This window comes from Pogona vitticeps, chromosome 5 (genome assembly GCF_051106095.1).
Source record: "Pogona vitticeps strain Pit_001003342236 chromosome 5, PviZW2.1, whole genome shotgun sequence".
In the NCBI taxonomy this organism is placed as follows: domain Eukaryota; kingdom Metazoa; phylum Chordata; class Lepidosauria; order Squamata; family Agamidae; genus Pogona; species Pogona vitticeps.
The window spans coordinates 44,505,154-44,526,025 of record NC_135787.1 but is presented as its reverse complement, the minus strand read 5'-3'; the positions used below and the strand labels follow the sequence as shown (position 1 = coordinate 44,526,025).

General features: G+C 40.1%; 1 protein-coding gene across 4 annotated transcripts in view; it reads left to right on the top strand.

Moving 5' to 3' along the window:
• The first annotated feature begins 1,945 nt into the window (after positions 1-1,945).
• The window catches only part of SH3D19 (SH3 domain containing 19), a 91,452-nt gene continuing 72,525 nt past the window's right edge, over positions 1,946-20,872 (top strand). The window contains exons 1-2 of one of the 4 annotated variants that reach the window (XM_020781319.3): positions 1,946-2,380; positions 20,724-20,763. In XM_020781319.3, coding sequence (XP_020636978.3) covers positions 2,290-2,380; positions 20,724-20,763 — 131 coding nt within the window. In that variant the 5' untranslated portion in view covers positions 1,946-2,289. Of the gene's footprint in view, positions 2,381-19,563; positions 19,688-20,723; positions 20,764-20,872 lie in introns of those variants that run through there. The other 3 variants (XM_078394770.1, XM_078394771.1, XM_020781322.3) reach the window with 3 other exon arrangements.

Below are 20,872 nucleotides of genomic sequence, written 5' to 3'. Positions count from 1 at the left end.
TAAAGTGGAAACATCAGAGCTTGGAAAAAAATTGGAGTACAACTTCTGGAATTTCTCGGTCACTATGATCAGCAGTTCTGAGAGTTTAGAAGTTTTGAGAGCTATAGTCTAAAAAGTGACTTTTGCAAATTCTGGTTGTCTGATGGAGGAGTTAAGCTGTGCAGTCACCTATATATGGCCAATGTATTTGTATATGAATATGAATATTACAAAATGCCAACAAGCCTCTTACGACTTCTTTCCAAAGGGAACTAAACCGAGGATTTATGCAGTGCCTCTGTAACTTCTTACCAAATGGAACAGAAGGATGTATGTACCCGTATGAACTACTAAGCACAAAATAATTTTGTTGCTATTAGGTCACAGTTTACTTGAGACCAACTTGCATAAGTTGCCAACTTTGCTATGCAAAGTAATTGTTACTTCTTAATACTGTACAGAGTTCTGTGTGGTTCAGAAGCTTGCAGCCTTTCTTATCAGTGTATGTTTGCAAACTAATATTCAAATTTCAACCTGTCACCAGTACAAGAGCAAATAGCTACACCAGCACTTGTTTCCTTTTTTTCATTAGTCTATGTAAACCTGTCCTATTGTTTCATTATTGGAGCAACTTTCAGCTGCTTCACAGACACAGACTCGTGTTTTGCTATGGATTCTCCTACTGCAAATCAGGGCTGGACAAACTGTGGCCTCTGGATATTTTCAGATTGCAACTCTCATCACCTTTAGCCTACAGCCCAACAACATATGAAGGGCCCTGCTGTGCCCACTTCTGCTCTAGATATCAGTGGGAGTGTGGCATAAAGAATAAGAAGCATGTGGACTGGGAAAGAGTCTTTTTTTAGATGCTGCGCACTCTCTGAAAATTGTATTCCAATATTTCTCAAAGTGTTGCGATAGATACTGAGCAAAAAAAGTGGTGTGTAGAGGAAAGAGTGTTGGATAAAGACACAAGGTGGCCTGGGTTTGCACCTCAACTCAGCCTGGAAAACCTGTGGGGGAGGGATGGAATTGATACAACCACTCTTTCAATATCTCATTTACTTCAAAAGCCCTATTAAGGTTGCTCTAAGTCAGATGTGGCCCATAATAGACACACAAATATACACTGAGCATAACTGTAACTTCAGTTACATCCCCTCTGAAATCTGTGCCATCATATCTGTGTTCTCAACAGCGCTGAGGTCGCCACAGTTAAGCGAGAAGTCTGAGTGAAAGCATGCTCTGTTTTGAAAGGGAGGCGAGGTAAAGCCCACTGTGGTTACTCTGTTTTGTAAAACCACAACATAGGATGCCCCCGTCTACACAGCTCATCGCTCCTTCGTGGTTAACACGTCCCACACCCTCTGGGTGGTCGCAATGACCACATAGGCGGGGTATAAATGGAATAAATAAATAAATAAATGGGGTGCAATCCCTGAATTAGGGGACCTCGGGTAACCCTGAAGCCCCGTACGCCCGGCATTCCCTCAGCGGTCCTTAAATCGAATGGCGCTAAACTCAGGAGCCTTCGAAGAATAGCTGCGGGCTAAGAGTTCAGCCCGAGTCTGACCGGGGCTCAAGTGTGTGTGTGGGTTCCTGGAAGGACTTCGCGCGCGCGAAGTGTGTTTGTGTGTGTGTGTATGTGTGTGTGTGAGCGAGAGAGAAACGTGACTGGACTGGCTAAAGATCCCTCGCCCTCTTTGCTGCCAGAGTCAAGTGCCCGTTTCTCCAGAGGAATTTCCTTTTCCCATCCCACTCTTGTGGTCTCTCCAGACTCACATTCCGCGCCTCTGATTGCTAGCTGGGCGCTCCAGGTACCTCCCCCTTTCGCCTTTTGTTTTAGCGTCTGGCATGAGCCCAGTTTCCTGTTGATACCGGAATATTGTGAATGGGCAGGAAAACGCCACCTTCCTCTACTTCCCTTTCTTTCTTTCTTTCTTTCTTTCTTTCTTTCTTTCTTTCTTTCTTTCTTTCTTTCTTTCTTTCTTTCTTTCCCTCCATCGCTGGATTTGCCCTTCCGCTCCTCCTCCTTTTCTCCTGCCATTCTCCGGCGCGATTCTGGGGAAGGGGGAGAGAAGGAAGGCAGGCCTTCTTGGGAGCCTCCCCGGAGCGCCCTTTTGAACTGGAGAGGGAGGGAGGGAGGGAGGGAGCGGAAGGGAAAGGAAAGCAAAAGTGGCCGCCTGGAAGCGGGGATCCTTGGCAGCCCGGCTGCGGGCAGGCAGCGTGAGGCGCAGGTGCAGGCGGAGGGGGGCTCGAGAGATAATGGAGGAGACCCATGCCTGAGCGCTTTCTTTGTCCGGGTCGCCCATGGCTGAAGCCCGGAGGCTGGAGGAAGACGAGGAGGAGCTGAAGGAGCTTGGCAGAAGGCACAGGAGAGCCAACCTGAACCCTGCAACAGGTAAGCGGCGGAGGCTGCGGGCGCCGAGCCGAGCCCGGACCGGCGGGGCTTGAAGAGGAGCGGGCTTCGGAAACCCAGGGCACAGTTTCTAATGGGGAGGAGTGGATGAGGAAGGAGGGCCATGTGCCCGGGGAGAGAAGCTGAACGCCAGTATAATCAATATGTTAGCCTTCTCTGGAAGCACAGTTCAGATCAGGGTCACAAGAGCATTTTCTTTTGTGTTTGTCTTAGGGCTTGAGATTTTTAAATGTTCTGGTTTTCGCTCCAGAAAGCGTTTTTTTAATAAAAGTGTGTGGTTAGTCGCGTTCCGGATTATGGCTTCGAAATACAGTATAGCGAGACAAAGGAATGTGAGGATATCTCACAGGGCAGAGATGATGTTAAAAAGTTACTTTTTTTGGACTGCAGCTCCAAGTTGGCCAGGTTACTGTCTTGGGAGGAAGTTTCTCCATCTCGGCAACAGGGTATAATCAAACACTTCCCCATCTGGTATTTAAACACATTACATGCTTCACATTTAGATATGTTTCTAAACACAGATTTAATTTCCTTGGCACTCACATTATGTGGGGTGCAAATGACAGAATGCTGATGTCATGTATGGCAGTGTCATGTATTTCCCGGCACCCAGATCCAGTCAAGACATTGGTTGTTGTGGCTTGTTATTTTATTCTACTTAATTTATTTCTGAATCACTCTTCTACTGAGTGGAGCATCATGCAAACAACAAAAGGAAAACAGTTCCAAACAAGAAAAAAAAAAGGAAACAATACTGTTAAAATAAATACTTCCAAAAAAGAGAATACAAACTTCTAAAATCAGCAACTGTTGGAAAGCTTGGAGGCATAATCTCGTTTCTAATCAAACCATGAAAAGTTTATTTTCTAAACTAAAACACAAAGACTCCCCAGTCAGCAACCATACTTGCTGGGGAATTCTGGGAGTAAAAGTAACTTTTCTAAGCTCAAGTGTCTACAAAGTAATATGCTGAAGATTAATCAGCGAGTATCTAACCTAACTTCCCTTGGAAGCAAAATTCACAGCTGGGGCACTGCTGCATAGAAAAGGATGTTCCACTTTAGCTGTGTTCTGTTTATGTGCCCTTTGGGAGTGTGAGTATTACCCATTCACTGCAATCCCTGGAAATCTTGTGGGCTTTCTGTCACTTTCTGTCGCTGATTTGTAGACGTACAGGAGACTAGCAGATGGAGTCTTAGACCTCTGGTCCTTTGTTTTGGTTATGTGGTGATATCTGAACTGAACATTAAAGAGGGAAAAAATTCTGCTACATTTTGTTGGCAGAATGTTCTGGAAGTGTATTGTGCTTTATCTCATGGTGTGACTCAGAAGATACCTTCCCTTATATATGGTTCAGTGCCAGGTGCCAGGATTAAATTCCAACCTGCTTTGTCTTCCTGGGTGAGGTGAGTGCTGCACCTGAGCTACAGGTTCTTAGAATCCAAGTTTACATAAGGTTTATAATCTGTGATGAATTTGCGTTTTGTTATTAAAATGACTAAACATATCACTATTTCCCCCTCTTTTTATAACTTTGTAGTTTAAAACAATGAAAAATCTATATAAAATCAGAACTTCCTCTGAAATACCTTTTTGTGTTTGCAGGTGGTGCCAAGTTTTGTCTTGGCATTTCCTGGTAGGCCTGATTTGAAATCCTTGATAGTTCCTGCCAGTTAGTGTTATTGTGGGGTGAGTAAAGTACAGCTCTTCAGATATTGTTGGACTGCAGCTCCCAGCATTCCTCACTGGTGACTAGAACTGCTGAGAGTTTCAGTCCCAACAACTTCTGGAGGACCACACTTTGGGGTAGGGAGTTCTAATCTAAGTAGAATCATTGGTTGGGGTTGCATAAAATAGTTTCCACAGTCCCAGTGTAACATGGCATTAGTTCTGTCAAGAAATTCGTACAAGTAGAAGGGACACTGAAGGAAAACCCAAATTTCAACTTGTGATGCTTCAGGCTTTATCCAGTGTTGACTTTGGACTGCCAGCTTTGCTAACTTTCCTGAATTATCAGCGGTTTCTATGTTTACACAGCAGAAGATTATTCTGTGCCCCAAAGTGTTTGTTTTCTTTCTTCAGCTCTTTGGCTGGGAGCTTATTTTTTTGAAAAGCCTCACTGATAAACGACACATTTGTGCATTCCCATCATTGTAAAACAGTGTAATCTCACACACACTCTTCCTACAGATTTTCAGACTCGCAACTCTTTTGCAAAGGGAATGGCAGATTTCTCCAACAACCCACTCTTGTCATTAAGCGACTGCAAGATTTCTTGGAAATATTTTGAGTGGTAGGTGGAATACCACTGAATAGTAGAGAAATTTTTCTTATGCTTTTCAGAGTCAACCTAAGATATTTTGCTGTCTGAGCCACAGACTGTTCCACATGCAGAAGCAACTAGATTAGAAATTAAATCTTATTTCAACACTGGGGATATGAAGTCTGTTTTCCAGTGGACATAAGGGCAGCAAATTAAGTTCAGAGCTGACTTCATTGCCGTGAGGTGCCCTGCTCCAGGCTCTACTGCCTCACTCTGCTAGTAGGGCCACACCTGCTGTTGCTGCTTAATTATATGCACAATTGCATTTCAGGCATTTGATTTATGTTGTTTTGTTCACATTGTACTCCCTCAGTGTGAAGAACTCAGGTTATACATGGTATTTCAGGCTGTTTCCAATCCCACCAGTTTATAAGACCAGACCTTCTTCTTTTCAGCAGTAGAGCCAAGTTTCCTATCAGCCATTATCTGGGTTATTAGTTTTGCCTCCCTGAATAAAAGGAAACTCATCAAATCTCAGGTGTTTGAGTAAGAAACATAAACTACAGGCACGTCCCTTATGACAGTCTGAGATCACATTTTGACTGATGAGTCTCCATAAAATACAAATCTAATCCACTGGCTTGTACAACCCACTAATAGAATTGTCAAGTTTCATTGTTATGAATGAGGGCTGCACAAGATCATATGTGCTCATCTGTAGCCCCATTCCTAGACCTGCTTTATCATCACAGCAAGTGTTGGTCGCCCTGTATAGGGAATGTTTGTGTAACATGACAACTGGGGTCCATCTGAATCCTGGCTTCTCATAAAGGTGCAGCATGCTGGGTGCTTCATTCCACAGCTAGTTTACAGTGGGGTCTTGACTTGAGAACTTAATCCGTATTGGAAGGCGGTTCTCAAGTCAAAAAGTCTGTAAGTCAAGTCTCCATTGACCTACAGTGCATTGAAAACCGATTAATCCCGTAACAGGCCGTTTTTGTTCCATTTTGGGTTTTTTCTGGTCTGTAAGTCAAATCTCAGTCTGCAAGTCAAACCTAAATTTTGCGGCCAGAGAAGTCTGTAACTCAAAAAGTCTGCAAGTCAAGCCGTCTGTAAGTCAAGGGTCCACTGTATTATGTTGGCTAGCAGTGGGATCAGAGGAAACAAACCCTTTCTCTGGTTTATTCCCTCTCCTCAAATGAAGGAAAGAAACACAGTCAAATATTGAATTCTCTCTCTGATTTATTGGGAAGGAGTGACCTAGAGACAGGAGAATGACTACTGCCAGGAGACTTATAAGACTAACAGTGGAGCAAGAATGACTGCAAGTGGGAGCAATTAAGTAGCATGCATACCAGGGCTATGCTATTTCATGACAATCCTAGATTCCTTGTTTTGTTGCACAAATGCATCCATAATACAGTATTAAGTATCAGGAGATCTGCAACTCACACCATTGCTACCAGCAAATCAAGAGGCAGCTGGCAAGGAAGCAGAACACAGACAAGTGCCACAGATTTATCTAAAACGGCGAGATGTCTGTAGCTGCCTGTAGCTGCACATCCTGTGCAGATGTTTCAGATGGGTTTTGGCTGATTAATTTGGACTATTAGCTGCACAACTCTGTGTAGATTTGTTACCTACATGGCTAGTACTATAAGTATGCTTAAGACAATAATGCTGGCAAAAAAGGCAAGCAGCAGGAGAAGAGGACTGAGATGGATTGACTCAATAAAGAAAGAGATGAATTGACTCAATAAAGAAAGGCACAGCCTTGAGTTTGCAAGAACTGTGCAAGGTTGTAACTCACATTTTGTAGATCACAAATGCATAGGGTTGCCATAAGGCGGAAGAGATAAGTGCACATAACAATATAAACATGTTTAGTAAGAAGTAAGTCCCACGGAACTTTGCGTGATTTATTTTTGAGTAAAAATGCTTTGAATCATACTGTGAATCTGTCATTACATCTGCTGCTTGAAATACTAACTAGGTCTACTTTTGTTATTGTGGTGACCATGAATGTTGCAAATTGGGAACTTGCTGTAGGGATAATCTTGCACATTATTTTGTTTTTCAACTGCTGGTCTTTATAAATTAACTTTTCTTTTTCATGCATCTGTCTCTTTTCTGTAAATCAGTTTCGGAAGGATTAGAAAGCTGACAAAATATGTGTGGCTCGCTATTTGTGCCTAATTTTCTCTAAAGCAACATCTAGCTCACAGCAGCTTTATTTCTTCTTCACTCCCACATTAAACTCATGCTGATTTGTTATTGGTATTTAAAATGCTAGCTGGATTTAGAACAGCAAAACAAGGTTGCATTAACTCTCTAGTCAAAATACTATCAGGATGAACTATGGGCTGAAGGTGCATTGATGGAATTTGAATAGAGTTACAGTATAACAATTATTAAACACACACACACACACACACACACACACACACACACACACACACACACACACACACACACACACACACACACACACACACACCAGCTTCTTTGTACTAAGCTACCCTGTGTTATAACTAACTTCTCAATAAACAATTGTTTGGAATCACTTATGCCTATTTCTTTAAAATATACTTGGTCCATAATATTTGAACTGAAGGTAACTTTTAGTAAAGAGCATGCAGCACAGTACTGCTTTGTTATTTTCCATGTGATTTACTGTTCTGATAAATATGCTGATAAGTTATGACTCATATAATGTCCAATTTTGCATGCTTGCTCACATTCCTGTATGCACTTAAGTGCCATAGAAATCTGTGTGGCATACTGCTGACTAAAGGAGAGAAGACCTGGAAGTAACTTCTTGCCACCTCCAGTTTCATGGGGAGAATGGGGCATCCAGGATCCTCCAAAGTTGGCCATTTCTGGTCTACAAATATAAATAGTTGGTGGATCGCCATGAAATAAACATTGGCTGGCCATCAAAGCTGATGGGTTACACAGTGTTTCTCTGTCCACTTATATTTAGAAGTAAGCGCAGCTGTGTTCTATGGGGCTTTTCGCTAGTAAAGGCATTTAGGGTTGCAGCCTTCATGGCCAGCTAATATATCATAATAACCAATATTATTTCAATTCATATTTGAATTGCTGTTATAGCTAGAGACTCATGTCTAGTGGTTGAGATCCAAAGAGCTACATTACGTGTGCCTAATTTATTATTATTTAAATGCCCAATAAGTGCAGTTGTCTGGGTAGTTCATAAAAAAAGGTTAAAGCCATAAAACATGTGAGTATAATAAAAATGTGAACACTAAAACAGATTAGAACAGCCATAGAATAAAACCAACAGCAGAGGACAGCAGTAGTGCAGAGATTTGGATAACACATAATTTTTAAATGGAAGAACTATAAAGCCTGGGATGGGTTCAACATGGCCTTAAATACTGGGCATCTCCAGTGGGTTTTTTTTTTTTTTACTCTTTTTCTGTGAGCTGCACATGTTTACATCATACCACAAATGTATCTGCAGGGAACAACACAAAAACACAACTATTATGGCAAATAATTACTAGAAAAATAATATTTTACGGAAGATCTGTCTGTAACATTTGGGAGTGCACAGACTTTCAAATGGTTTATAACTGAGAGATCATAAAAATGACTAAAACTGACCCTGGTTGAATTCTCTCAGTTCAGTTTTGTTTGTATTACTTTTCTGAATGGTTAAGAAAATGCAGTATTTCCATATACTGGAGCACAATTTAACGTGAGGTAGTATGTATCATTTGCCAATTGCCCTACTTCCTTTGGGACACCAGGCTTTTTTTTCCTCCAGGTGGCAGGACATTGGGTGGCATCTAGTTGTGGAATATAATTGTTTTAGAATATATTTTACTTGACTCAAAATGCAGGATTTTTTAATAGCCACTGATTTTCAATGGGACATTAACTATAGACTCTGTATTGACTTTGTTGCATGTTGTTAGGCTTTCACTTTGAATGATTTGTAAGGATTGGCTGTTTAGATTGAGTCTCTTGGATGTGTTCTGCACCAGCTGTAAAGCAGAAAGGGATCAGACACTTCTAGAATGCCTAGAAAAGTTTGTAATAACTTGACCAGTCTTGCATATGTCTTCACAGATGCTTTGTGGTTACCGTGTTTTTCATGGCAAGCTGTGATGAAAGTGGGTTGATTTGTGAGGAGCTCTTTTGTAGCCAGTCCTAATCATTAGATGCAGAGTTGGAACTCTTCTTGGCAATCACTGATTGAACATACAGTATAATGAATACCTGACTGCATTTGAGCTAGAAGATTGTCGCTTATGAGACCCGCTCCAGTCCAGATCCAAGAAAGTCAGTGGGAAGAATTGGTTGGAGTCAGCTGGCTCTGGACCAAGTTCTGCTAGAATAAATTAAGGATAGTAACAGAGGCTCTTTTGCTCTTATCTGTTGCAGCTTGTCCTTGGAAATGAACCAGCATCACTAAGTATAAAGTCTGTTTTATTTTACAGAGAAATACTTGGCTTCTGACATTTGTACCAGGCAACAAACAGAACAGTTACATTTTCTTAAATACCTCTTTAAAAGTGTTCGAAAATGAAATGCAGTTTTAAGAGTAATTTAGGCTTCATCAACATGAAGAGAAAATGTTTCTAAAATCCAACAAATCTCTCAAGTATGATGAAATGTAACTTATGTATCTAGAAAGAATTAAATGTGCTGAACTGAAAGAGACACTTTGATTCTTATTCCTACATGTGGAATAGGAAGAATATGATGATGCTTTTGTGACGAAGTGGTTATTTCTCTTCATTCCAAGAATATGCATCAGAAGGCAAAAACAGAGCAAAATGTGTTGCTTTAATATACTGCACAATAGCACTTTACAATTTAATTAATTTAGTTGTTTGGGATACACATTGCTCCTCCCACCAGTGAGTTGTGTACTCAATTTACTGATCTTAGAAGGATGAAAGGCTGAGTCAGCCCTGAGATGGTTACTTGAGCCTGTCAGAATCAAACACAGGTCGTGAGAAGAGTCTTGACACAGGGTCAGTGCGTTAATTCACAAGTAGTTATTCCACTCCTAACATGTTTGGCTTCTTCTAGGCTCTTTGTTCTGTTACCATCCTGCCTCTTGAGTGAACATCTCAGGATAATAAATTGTTTTAAAACGTGAGTTAGATTTCCTCTCTTTTTCTGCATATTCTGTAAGTTTTCGTTTCTGTTAGCTGCTCAATAGTTTAAGTTCTCTATCAGGTGACTTTATAGCCTGAGACTAAATACATTATATAAATTCTTTAGATGCAAGAATTGCCCTTGTTAATGTGTGTGTGCGCATTTGAACTTGATGGGAAATTTGGGATCCTGCCAGAAAAATTGACAAAGAATTATAGTTTAAAATTTAATGCATTTTGGAGCATTGTGCAGCATTTCTCAAAAGATAAATATTTTTTGAATTGAGCTGCTTTATTTCTTGCTATAGATAGTCATCTGCAGCTACCATTTTGCTACGTTTTTCAGGACCTGCTTTGGCATGCTTTCTTTTCTTCTTCAGCTTTCTGAAATATTAAGATGTATGCTTATGTACTTTTTTCTTATATAACTTTTTAAAATAGTTACATGACAATTTTTCAAAATTAAATCACTGTAAATTCAGTTGAAACAAAGAGTGTTGTGAAATGTCTAATCTAGACTATGACATTTTAAGAAGGACATTGATAAACTGAATTGTATCCAGAGAAAGATGACCAGCTGGGAAATCACATCCTGTGATAAATGGTTGAATGACCTGGACATGATATGCCAGGCTAAAGGGAAGCAATACAGTAGTCTTCAAATAGCTGAAGGGCTATGTTGCAAAGAACAGATTTTCTGTTTCTCCAGAGACTGCAGCTATTATCAATGTGGGGAAACTGCAGGGAAGCAAATGTCACCTGAAGAGTGTATAGTAATAGTAATACAGTAATTGTTTGAAAGTTGAAAGGACTGTTTGGAAGACGGTTTCTCCTTCACGGGAAGTGAAGGCTGGATAATCATCTGTCAGAGAAATAGTAGTCATAGGTTGGGTGCAGTGTGTGGGGTTGAAGTAGATGACCTCTAATGTTCCTTCCAACTTTTATGATTCCATGATTGTTCAGCATTTGCAAGTCATAAATTTACTGTGTCTTTTATCTGTAACCATGGGCCAATCCTTGTTGAAAGGCATGGATATTACTTTGGCACAGTTGTTTGTGTAGTGTTTGCTTCACACTTCAGGGTTGCTAAATGTTATTATTTTATTTAACATTTTTTCATTATGAGTAACCAGGTTGGTTACCCTTCCCATGCGACTGCTTGCTGCAAACCAGAACAGTGTGGCAAGCAGGCCCACTGAAGCAACTTTCATGCTTTTAAGATATTCTGTGGAGGAGGCCTATGGAATGGAATGTCTGTTTGGTGCTCTCAGAGGAACATCAGACTTTCTCTGGTTTCCTGATAGGGGTTAGTTGCCCACTGCTGGTTTTTTATAGATGAAAAACATGGTAAACAAAGGACCTTATTGGAGAAAGTGTCCCCCACTCATATAATTAATGGATTTTATTTAAATATGCTTTGCCTTAAAGGTCAGTGTTGAGTGCTATCCTGCTATTTGGTGAATTTTTTAAAAACAGTTCCAAAATGATGACTGGAACAATCCTAAAAGGTGGAATTCTCTAACTGTGATCAGTTTGGTCCTAGTTAATTACCTTGGTACATTGTGCTAATAAATCTTTTTGTATCTGCATTTATTTTCAGGAAACTCGTGAGCACTCAAAATTTTAAATTTCAGAATTGTTTTAAATTCTGAAGCTGAACTGGCTGGATAGCTCAGTGGTTTAGGTTTCTAGCTGTGGAACCAGAGGTTGGGAGTTCGATTCATGGGAGAGGAGCCAGCCTGTATGGCCTTGGGCAAGCTGCACAGTCCCAGGGCACCCCCCCAAAAAGGGAATGGGAAACCACTTCTGTGTATTTTCTACCTGGAAAACCCTGAAAAAGGATCACCATAAGTCAGAATTGACATGACAGCACATGATGATAAAAGTATAGGTTAAAATACCAAATATTACAACTAATGATGATGATGATAGACACTGTCTTCTAAATCATACAGTGCTACAGTATTATGGGTTTACCATAATTATCGGCATAGGCAAACCATAGCTTAGTGACTAAGTGCAAATTTTACACGCAATAGGTTTCAGGTGAAGCCCTTGGCATCTCTGATTAGACAAGGTAGACTAGCTGGGGCGGTAACTCTCTAAAAATTATAGAGAGTTACTGCTAATCAGAGTATAGAGTGATCAGACAAACTAATGGCTTTGCTCTCAAACTGCCTGTCTGTGTTTGAGCAGCCCAGCATTTCACAGATACTCTTTCTTCAGCCCCTGGTTTAAGTAGTGCAGGTAGCCTTTGAAGAAAGGGATTTATTTCTGAAATATTGAATTTACATAAAAATGAACTTGCAGATTGTGAACTAATGTCAGATTTGTTTGTTTGTTACATTTCTTATTCTTATTGTTGAATCTGTTAATGAGCTGGACTGCCTCATAGTATCATTCCCAATTCAAGGGAACAAGCAGCTGGACTGAACACTCCTTCCTCCCCCCTCCTCCTCCTCTCCATCACGAGCCAGCTTTGGCACAAGGAGTGTGATTTATATTAAGGTCAACGTTCCCTGTTGTTTCTGAGATGGGAAACTCTAGAATCGCCAGTTGGGGGGGGGGGGGAACAAACCAGAAAGATAAGCCTGAAACAGGTTTGGACAGTCTGACTTAATAGAAGCTAGGGTCTTTTTGGTCATCAGACTGGCATTCCTTTAAATCTTTAGACTCAGAGAATGTATTTCATTTTTCCAAGCCATTTGGCTGTGCCACAAAGATATTCAGTGGAGCTCAGAGGAATGAAGTGAAAAGAACAACACAGAACAAGAATCATGCAAAATCTGAACATACAGTACATAGGTTGTAGATCATCACTACTATCTGGTGATAGCCTAGATCAGTTTCTTAGCCTCCATCACTGGGTCCTCACATTGTTTGTCTGTAGAGCTTTTCTGTTAGTTTGAAGCCTTTCCAGTTGAATCAGTTCCTTGTTGTGATTGTTCTGCAATGCACTTTGAAAGTATAGTATCAATACTTAGGTTCACTTCAGCTCCGTAGGTGATGCAGACCAGATGGTGGGATTGTCCACTGTATTAGTTCGGTCAGTTCTGTTGTATCTGTTGAATAGGCTTTAATCCCTTGAAACCAGAGGATATGGACATGTGTATGTATTTCTCCATCTAGCCACTTGTGTTTTGTGCTTTTGATCCTTGCTTATCTTACTTATCTTCTTTGCATTGTGTGGCTGTTTTTTTTTCAACATAAGATTCCAGTGATACGCTAGCTGTGTTGGTTACTGTACAATTTCTAGACCCAAACAGTTGTGGCTGGCATTTAAAAGTCCTTAATCAGATCACTCTGCTTTGCTTTTTCCCATATGTTCCTGCACAATTTTTAAAGTTAATTGTCACATTCTCAAGTGCTGTCATCCATGATGGTGTGAGAGGCAACTACCACAAAAAGTGCTTTCTCCGTAGTGGCTATCTATAGAATGCTTCCCTAGAGGAGATATGTCTGGTGTCCTTGTTATAGGCAATTAGATGTTAAGCTAAGATCTACATTGAATCTTCAAGTACTGTAGTTGCTTTAATTGTTAGTAGAGATGGAGAATTTGGCTTTGTCTGTGAAGATGAATCCCACCAGCATAGGTGACTGGCCCAATTACCTCATGCCCCCAGAACCCAGTGGTCCACTTGCCGTGTGTTGCACATGACCGACATCATTCTTATTGCACCAATCGCAGAAGTAGCCCCTAGAATGAGAAGAACATCTTTCTTTGGTTTCAGTTCTAGAAAGTGTTGTAAGTCTTCATAGAATTGGTCAATTTCAGTCTCCTCAGCATTGGTGGTTGGTACATAAACTTGGATTATTGTGATGTTGAAAGGTCTGCCTTGGATTTGTATTGAAATCATTCTATCATTTTTGAGATTACTGTATATCTCATTACAGCTTTCCCCACTCTTTTGTTGACTATGAGGGCTACTCCATTCCTTCTGCGGGCTTCTTGCCCACAATAGTAGATATGATAATCATCTGAATTGAATTCGCCCATTCCTGTCCATTTTAGTTCACTGACGCCCAGGATATCAATGTTTATTTTTGCCATCTCCTTTTTGACCACATCCAGCTTACCAAGGTTCATAGATTTTACATTCCAGGTTCCTTTGCAGTACAGGGGTGCCCCGCTTGACAATTACCCCGCTTGACGCTGAAATCGCAGTGATTTAATGGGCAAAATCCGCTTTATGATGATCGGTTCCCTGCTTCAGGAACCAATTTTTCGCTTCACGATGATCTTTACACCTTTTCAAAATGGTCTCCTGCTGTTTTCCGGACCTATTTCCGGAAGACAGCAATCAAAATGGCTTCCTCTATGGAGTATCTTCGCTAGACGATGAGGTATTTTGCCTGTTGGAATGTATTAACCGGTTTTTAATGCATTTCAATGGGTTTTTTACTTTTGCTTGACGACGATTGGGCTTAACAGCGATTTGAACGGAACGGATTATCGTCAGGCGAGGCACCACTGCATTTTTCTTTGCAGCATTGGACTTTCCTTTCACTTCCAGGCACGTCCACAACTGAGCGTGCTTTTGGCTTTGGCCCAACCACTTCATTAGCTCTGGAGCTACTTGTCCTTGTCCTCCGCTCTTCCTCAGTAGCATGTTGGACGCCTTCCGACCTGAGAGTCCCATCTTCAAGCATCATATCTTTTAGCCTTTTGTTTCTGATCATGGGGTGTTCTTGGCAAAGATACTGTAGTGGCATTGCCAATTCCTACTCCAGGTGGATTGCATTTAGTCAGAACTCTGCACTGTGACCTGTCCGTCTTGAGTGTCCCTGCACGGCATAGTCCAAGCTTCTCTGAATTACTCAAGCCCCTTCGCCACGACAAGGCAGCAATCCATGTTGAGTTCCCTGTAAATTTTACACAAAAGGTAAAATACAGTGGTTGCCTCCACATGACGGAAAAACAACCTGTTTAGAGATGGCCTGATTTGGATATTATGGCTTAGGTCAGACCAGAGAATTCTAGAGAATAGAAAAGAAAAATACTTAACTGTTTGAAGGTGTGATGGAGTGAGCATTCCAGCGAGCCCTCAGACCCCTTTAAGATGGCTGAGAGAGCTCTGCCAGGGGAAAAGGTTAAGGCACAGGAGGAGAGGGAGGGAAGACTAGTTGGGGAAGGTGAAGCAGCCAAGGAACAGGTGCCCAAGGCAGGCAAGAGTCAGATAAAAAGGAGCAAAGACAGGGCTCTGGGGGGCTGCTGGTCTACAGAAGAGAAGGAGGAGGAGAAGAAGGAGGAGGAGGAGGAGGAGGAGGAGGAGAAGGAGAATCTGGATGTTGAGCCCATGGAGTTTGTGCCAGCGAACCCAGCCATGGCCTGCTCTGGAGGTTGACAGTGACCACAGAAGGAAACAGCTACCAGAAGCTTAGTAGAGAAAACTACTCTATGTCTGTAAGAGAGCAGTCAAAATGTTGAATGTTGAAACTACATCTGGTTCCCTAAATGACCACTTTGTAAAATTGCCCGGCTTAATGCAAAAAAGGTATTCAAGTTTAGCTATTAGTTGCCTTTTGCAGCAGGTTTAGGCAAGCAGAATGTGTTCTCCTTTTCAAGAATGAAAATAACTTCTTTTGTTATTTTCAGATGAGAACTGATTTAAACTACTGAGGCAGTTACACTTCTTACATTCTGTTATGGCAACATATGGTTAAAGTACAACTTATACAGCATGGTATCAGAAGCATTAAGGAAGTATGTTATAAAGTTCCCTTCAGGGGAGTCTTTGTGCACAGTTGCCAAGTAACTAATCCTACCCACGCTGTTCAGCTTAAAGACTTTGCAGAACCCCTACTAGCAAACAGTACTAGTATGACTTTAATCTTGCTGTACAGGAACCCTGTGTTTTCATCTCCTTTACTTTAAGTTACTATAGTTCAAGTTTGTTACCTGATAAGGGTAAAATCTACAGATGAACCATCCAATCATAGTACAATTTATTCTGGTTAATGTTGTATGGAATCTTTATTGTCAGGGTGGATTTGATTAAATCAAATTGTGATTTCATCACAATTTAAAGCAAAATAAAATTGTTTAAAGAGTGTTCTAAATTTGATTTTAAAAAATACTGATTTTTATCCACCCTGTTTGTTATTTAAGTTATTTCTCATAACTTTATCATCCTGTAATTTCTTATATTTAGGCTTGTTTGTTTCTATTATTTGTCAAATTGCATTAAGCCAAATAGAGATAAATGACATCCAATTTTCTTTTCTGTACCTTATTAATTTACTTAGAGAAACCAGAATTAATTTAATCTATATCTTTAGCCTGCAAGCTAACTCCTGAAATTCAATGCATACTTCCTTGAGAACACAATGAGATTTACTTGGAAAATCTCCACAAAATAGCTTTGTCCAGGAATGTCCATAAAAGTAATTGGTTTCGTAATAATTTTATTAATGGCTTGGATCTTGAAAACCATAAGCTTAAAAAAGCTCCTGGAGAAATGTTCTATTCTCCTCTTATCAGTGCATTCCCTTGTGCTTTAAAAGTATCTTCAGAAGATCAGTAAACTATCTAAACAATATGTGATAGGCTGCAAGGGCTTGAGGTAAAGAGACGATGAAAAATGAGCATAACTCTGTTTATTAATTCTACTTTTGTATCAACAAAGCTGTGTACATGTAGGGAACTGCAACTGCCGAAACATGTATGTATGTAACAATGCAGTGTCACATGTCTTGTGGCAACCATGAACTCTGAGGTGGAGTTTGGATACATACATGACAGACTTTGAAAAGTAGAGTGAGATCACAGTGAGGAAAGAGAATGCAGTGAAATGTAATACAGTGGTGCCTTGACTTACGAACTTAATCCATATTGGAACAGTGGCCGTAAGTCAAAACATTCATAAGTCAAAGCACCATTTCCCATAGGAATGCACTGAAAACCAATTAATCCGTTCCGACTGTTTTTTGTCTTTATATCAAGGCAGGGTTCGTAAGTCAAAGCATTAGTTCCCATAGGAACTAATGCAAAGCCGGTTAATCCGTACTCTACCACTAGGGGGAGAAATTTTTTCTTTTTCTTCTTCTTTTGACCTAAGATGAACTTAGGTCAAAAAAGGGCAGGAAAGTTTTTTTTTTCATTTGTAAGTCAAAGCTCCGTTCGTAACCCAAAGCAATATTTAGCATCTGGAGCTGTTCGTAACTCAAAACGTTCATAGGTCAGGGCGTCCGTAAGTCAAGGCACCACTGTTGTGTGTAAGGAAGCCTGCACTAGTACTGTATCAGGAAACTAGAAGGATTTTTAATGAAGTGTCTGCCTGTATTAGAATTGAAAAATAGTATACTTTTTAAATGCCCCATGTCTTTACAGGGTGTGACAGTGCATCATCATTCACTGGATGTGAAAGATACCAGTGTGGTACACCTAGTGTGCACTGACAGAATATACTAATGTACTAAGACTGCTCTGCACCCCGCATAAAATCCCAGAAGATACTATGCATATCATTCAGAGATCTGTCATACAGGTCAGTGACCTAACAAGCATCTGCACTTCTGTGGACAAGAAACTGCTTGCAAAGCCAAAATGTACATAGAGAAATGTGCACATGTGCTCCATGAAAGTGAGCTTGGCAGTTGAGTAGCACATAAAGAGAGCAGACTACCAGGAGGATCATAAGGGAGCCAAACATTGCTTTCGAGGTCTGTATTTCCCCCAGTGAGTGAAAGGGATTCCACAAGAACCTTGAAACCATCAGGGGAAAATTGGAAATCTTTTATTTCTGAAAAATTGCCATGCTGATGACATCATCAGTTCTCAAAACAAACCTCCAAGCCATATGAAATCACAAAAAACAAAAATGTGAAAACTCCCATTCTGTAGAGTCTAACATAAAGTGGACAGTTCCATGAGTGAGACATTCAAGTTTAATACCTCACAAGCAACAAGCTAGGAAATCCTACTGAAAAATCAACTCCATTCATCTTTATTAGTCCAAAGTGGTTACAAGAAAAACACTGTCAGAAGCATCCTAGCAGTAGCCCAGTGGATTTCCTGGGCTATTCTATTGATACTTCGATTGTCAGAAAGGATTAGCCAGGTGTTTCAGGACTGTGATCAAATTAGAACCCGAAACCACCAGAGCCCCACAAAAAGGCATAAGATGGCTATGTTTTTCATTCTGCTGCTTCTGTCTCCTTGTGAAGCCGCCTAGAAGCTTACATAGGAAGCATCAACAACATTCTGTTGAGCTGATGTCTCTAAAGGCCTGAAATCTCTAAAAAACCAGGCCTACCTGAAACATTGTCGTTGCACCCAGAATCGTGGTTCTGTCCTAGGACTTTTATCTGCCTTGTTTTTCTTGGGAATTCTGCCGAAGATTTTTGCTGGCTTTCATTGCTCCATCTGTTGTTACAACACTTCCCAGCTTCAGGATACAGGTAGTATAATGAATCTAAGGGCAGGAAATATCTGTCACCGCTGAATTTGTCTTCAGGAGTACTTTCTCTACACATTGTGACTTCCTTATATGCTCTGGCAAGAGTTCCAAAGGCTTATCCTTTGGACCGCTTTCTCACTTCTACACCAGGCTGCAGCCCTCTCAAGCTTTTGAGTTTTGCTTCTTTTCAGCCAACATTTCCCCACGATATACAGTATTTGTTTGCCATTTCTGCAGCTCTATGTAATTCTTCCTATTCACCAATAGAATTGTGGGGCATTTATTTGTGTGTGTGTCTAAAAAAATTCTCCTGAATGTTGTTTACTTGGATGAGTCTGTGTTGAGACTGACTTTTGCTACAATCCAAAGAGGCCTTCCAAGTATTGCTCAGAACATGTATGAGTTCATACATCTGCTCTGAGAGCAAAACAGGTAATACATCAGTATGGATGTTGGAATTTATTTTCTGTCAGTGCAGCTATTTGTGCTATTATTTCAATCTGCATATCATATTATATTTCCCAGTGTCTGAAAATGACATTTTGTTAAATGCTAAACTCTTGTATCATAAATTACATATTAGGTTTGCTAACCTGATGGTGTACCTTGCTAAGGCCTAAATGTCTGCTTAGCTGTTCAGTACGTATTGTAATGCTGTTTGCTCCTAATAGTCACAGCCTGAAGGAACAGGTAAGAGGGTTGTGTATGTGTTATACTGTGCATACTATGTCACTTTTTCATGCCTTCCACCTAAAGTCTGACACACTTGCGAACAAAGTTGGCTGCTTTCTGTTTTTTCTTCCTCTCTAAAGAAAATTATTTCTTTTCCAGGCCTGTAAAAATATTTCACATTTTAGGTTGAGCCTTATCCAGCCAGTCTCTCTTTGATTCATTAGTATCAAGTTGAGGGAAGGTGTCATGCCACAAAAGGAAAACATAATGAGTGACTATCCTTCAAAAATGGCATCCTTCTCTTTTATTACATCCAAAATAAATTTAATATGTATTGTCCTGAACAAATATGTTTTAAGTTATGCAGGGTTTTGGCATTTTTATTTATTTATTTGTGGGATAATTCTTATGAAAATAACAATTATGCCTTCCTTTGAAAGCGTGTTGACACCGTTTTCTGTTGGATGCTATTCTTCGTCCAGTTTTATGCAATAAATTCTTCACATCCATCCGAACCATTTCCTGTTTAAACAAAGAATGAAAGGGAAAAGGGAATAACATTCACTTCCTGAATGACAGCATTCCAGTTTTGAGGTTGGCCACGATCAAGCTGCCAATCAGAAATAGGCCTTGGAGGGAAGTTCTCAGATGCTGTTTACATGTTATGTGATTTCTCCCTTCTCACTGCTGATGTTGTACAACTTGAACAGCCCTCTTGACTTCTTGCTGTTAACTGTCTGAGTATCCAAGAAACTTTTAATTCCTCTATCAGATGGAAAACAACCTAAAAGGAAATGCCTGCCTGTTTTCTCTGTAAGCTAAGGTAAGGTTGAATTACTAGGTCAAAAGGAAGTCTTTTCTGGTGTGATATAGACAGTTTTATTATGGAGCTTTAAAGTTTAGGCAGTTAGTTGTTCAGTGTGTTAGCTCTGATGAAATACAGTGCCAGGTACAGTGCAAACAAAAAGAGCATTTTATTTCTATGGTGTTGTTGTAATATTAGTGAAACTGGGAGCATATTGAATGCTTAGGAGGAGATGGTATTATTTCCTAAATAGGATTATTCCTTTTAACCTACAGAAGTAATGCCATTTATCATTCGTTCTGTTGCAGTGTTCAGTGATGTGCTTTCTCTCTTTCTCTTTTGCAAAATAAAATTAAACATATGAGTGTAATAGGAAAAAAAGTACAAATTATTTTGCCCAGTACAATTTAAGTCCTCAACTTCTCAGTCTTGCTAGAAAAGGTCTAATAATAGCTCCCTAAATGGAAATATATTTATGAACATGGAAGGGCTTGGGTGTTGGCAAGTTTAATGGCAGTTTACACTGCAGTCCTATACACACTTATCTGGATACAAGCACGACTGAATTCAGTCAGGCTTGCTTTGGAGTAGGCATGTATAGAAATGTACTGAAAGAGTTAAAGCAAAGCAGTTTTAGTCTGTATTTGCAGGAATTACTGCAGCTTCCACTGACTTCTCCCATCCTTTTAGAGAATTTGCCAGCTGTGATTCATGGAATGATTTTTACGTGCTGACTAATCCAGTGGTTTTCTTTTCCATTGCTCTCTAACTTTTTTTTTTAGCAAAACTGAAGTCTGTTATTTTTTAAAAAGAGTATCTGTTAAACATAAAAACAAGTGAACTCAAGTATGGAGAAGGGCGTGTTTCAAAGACTGTGGTTAACAAAAATTATAGACTTTTTCTTTCCTTCCAGGCAGAGTACTCCTTAAAGAGGACAAATAAAATGTAGCTTTCAAAAATGTTTTGTAAAATATGATGTGATGCTTTGTTCATACTTGAACAATGCAAAGTTAAATTAACACTTCTTTTGGGTGTTATGTCTTCTCTGTTCCAGATCGTTCTGAAAGAAATAAACCTGACCATCGATCTTCGGGGTAAGATCTTTGTTCTTGTTCATATTCTCATCTGTAGTTGTTATATTGTTATTAATGATAATTGGGAAATTTGGAGAAATTACATGCTAGGTGTGCTCTGTTAATTAGC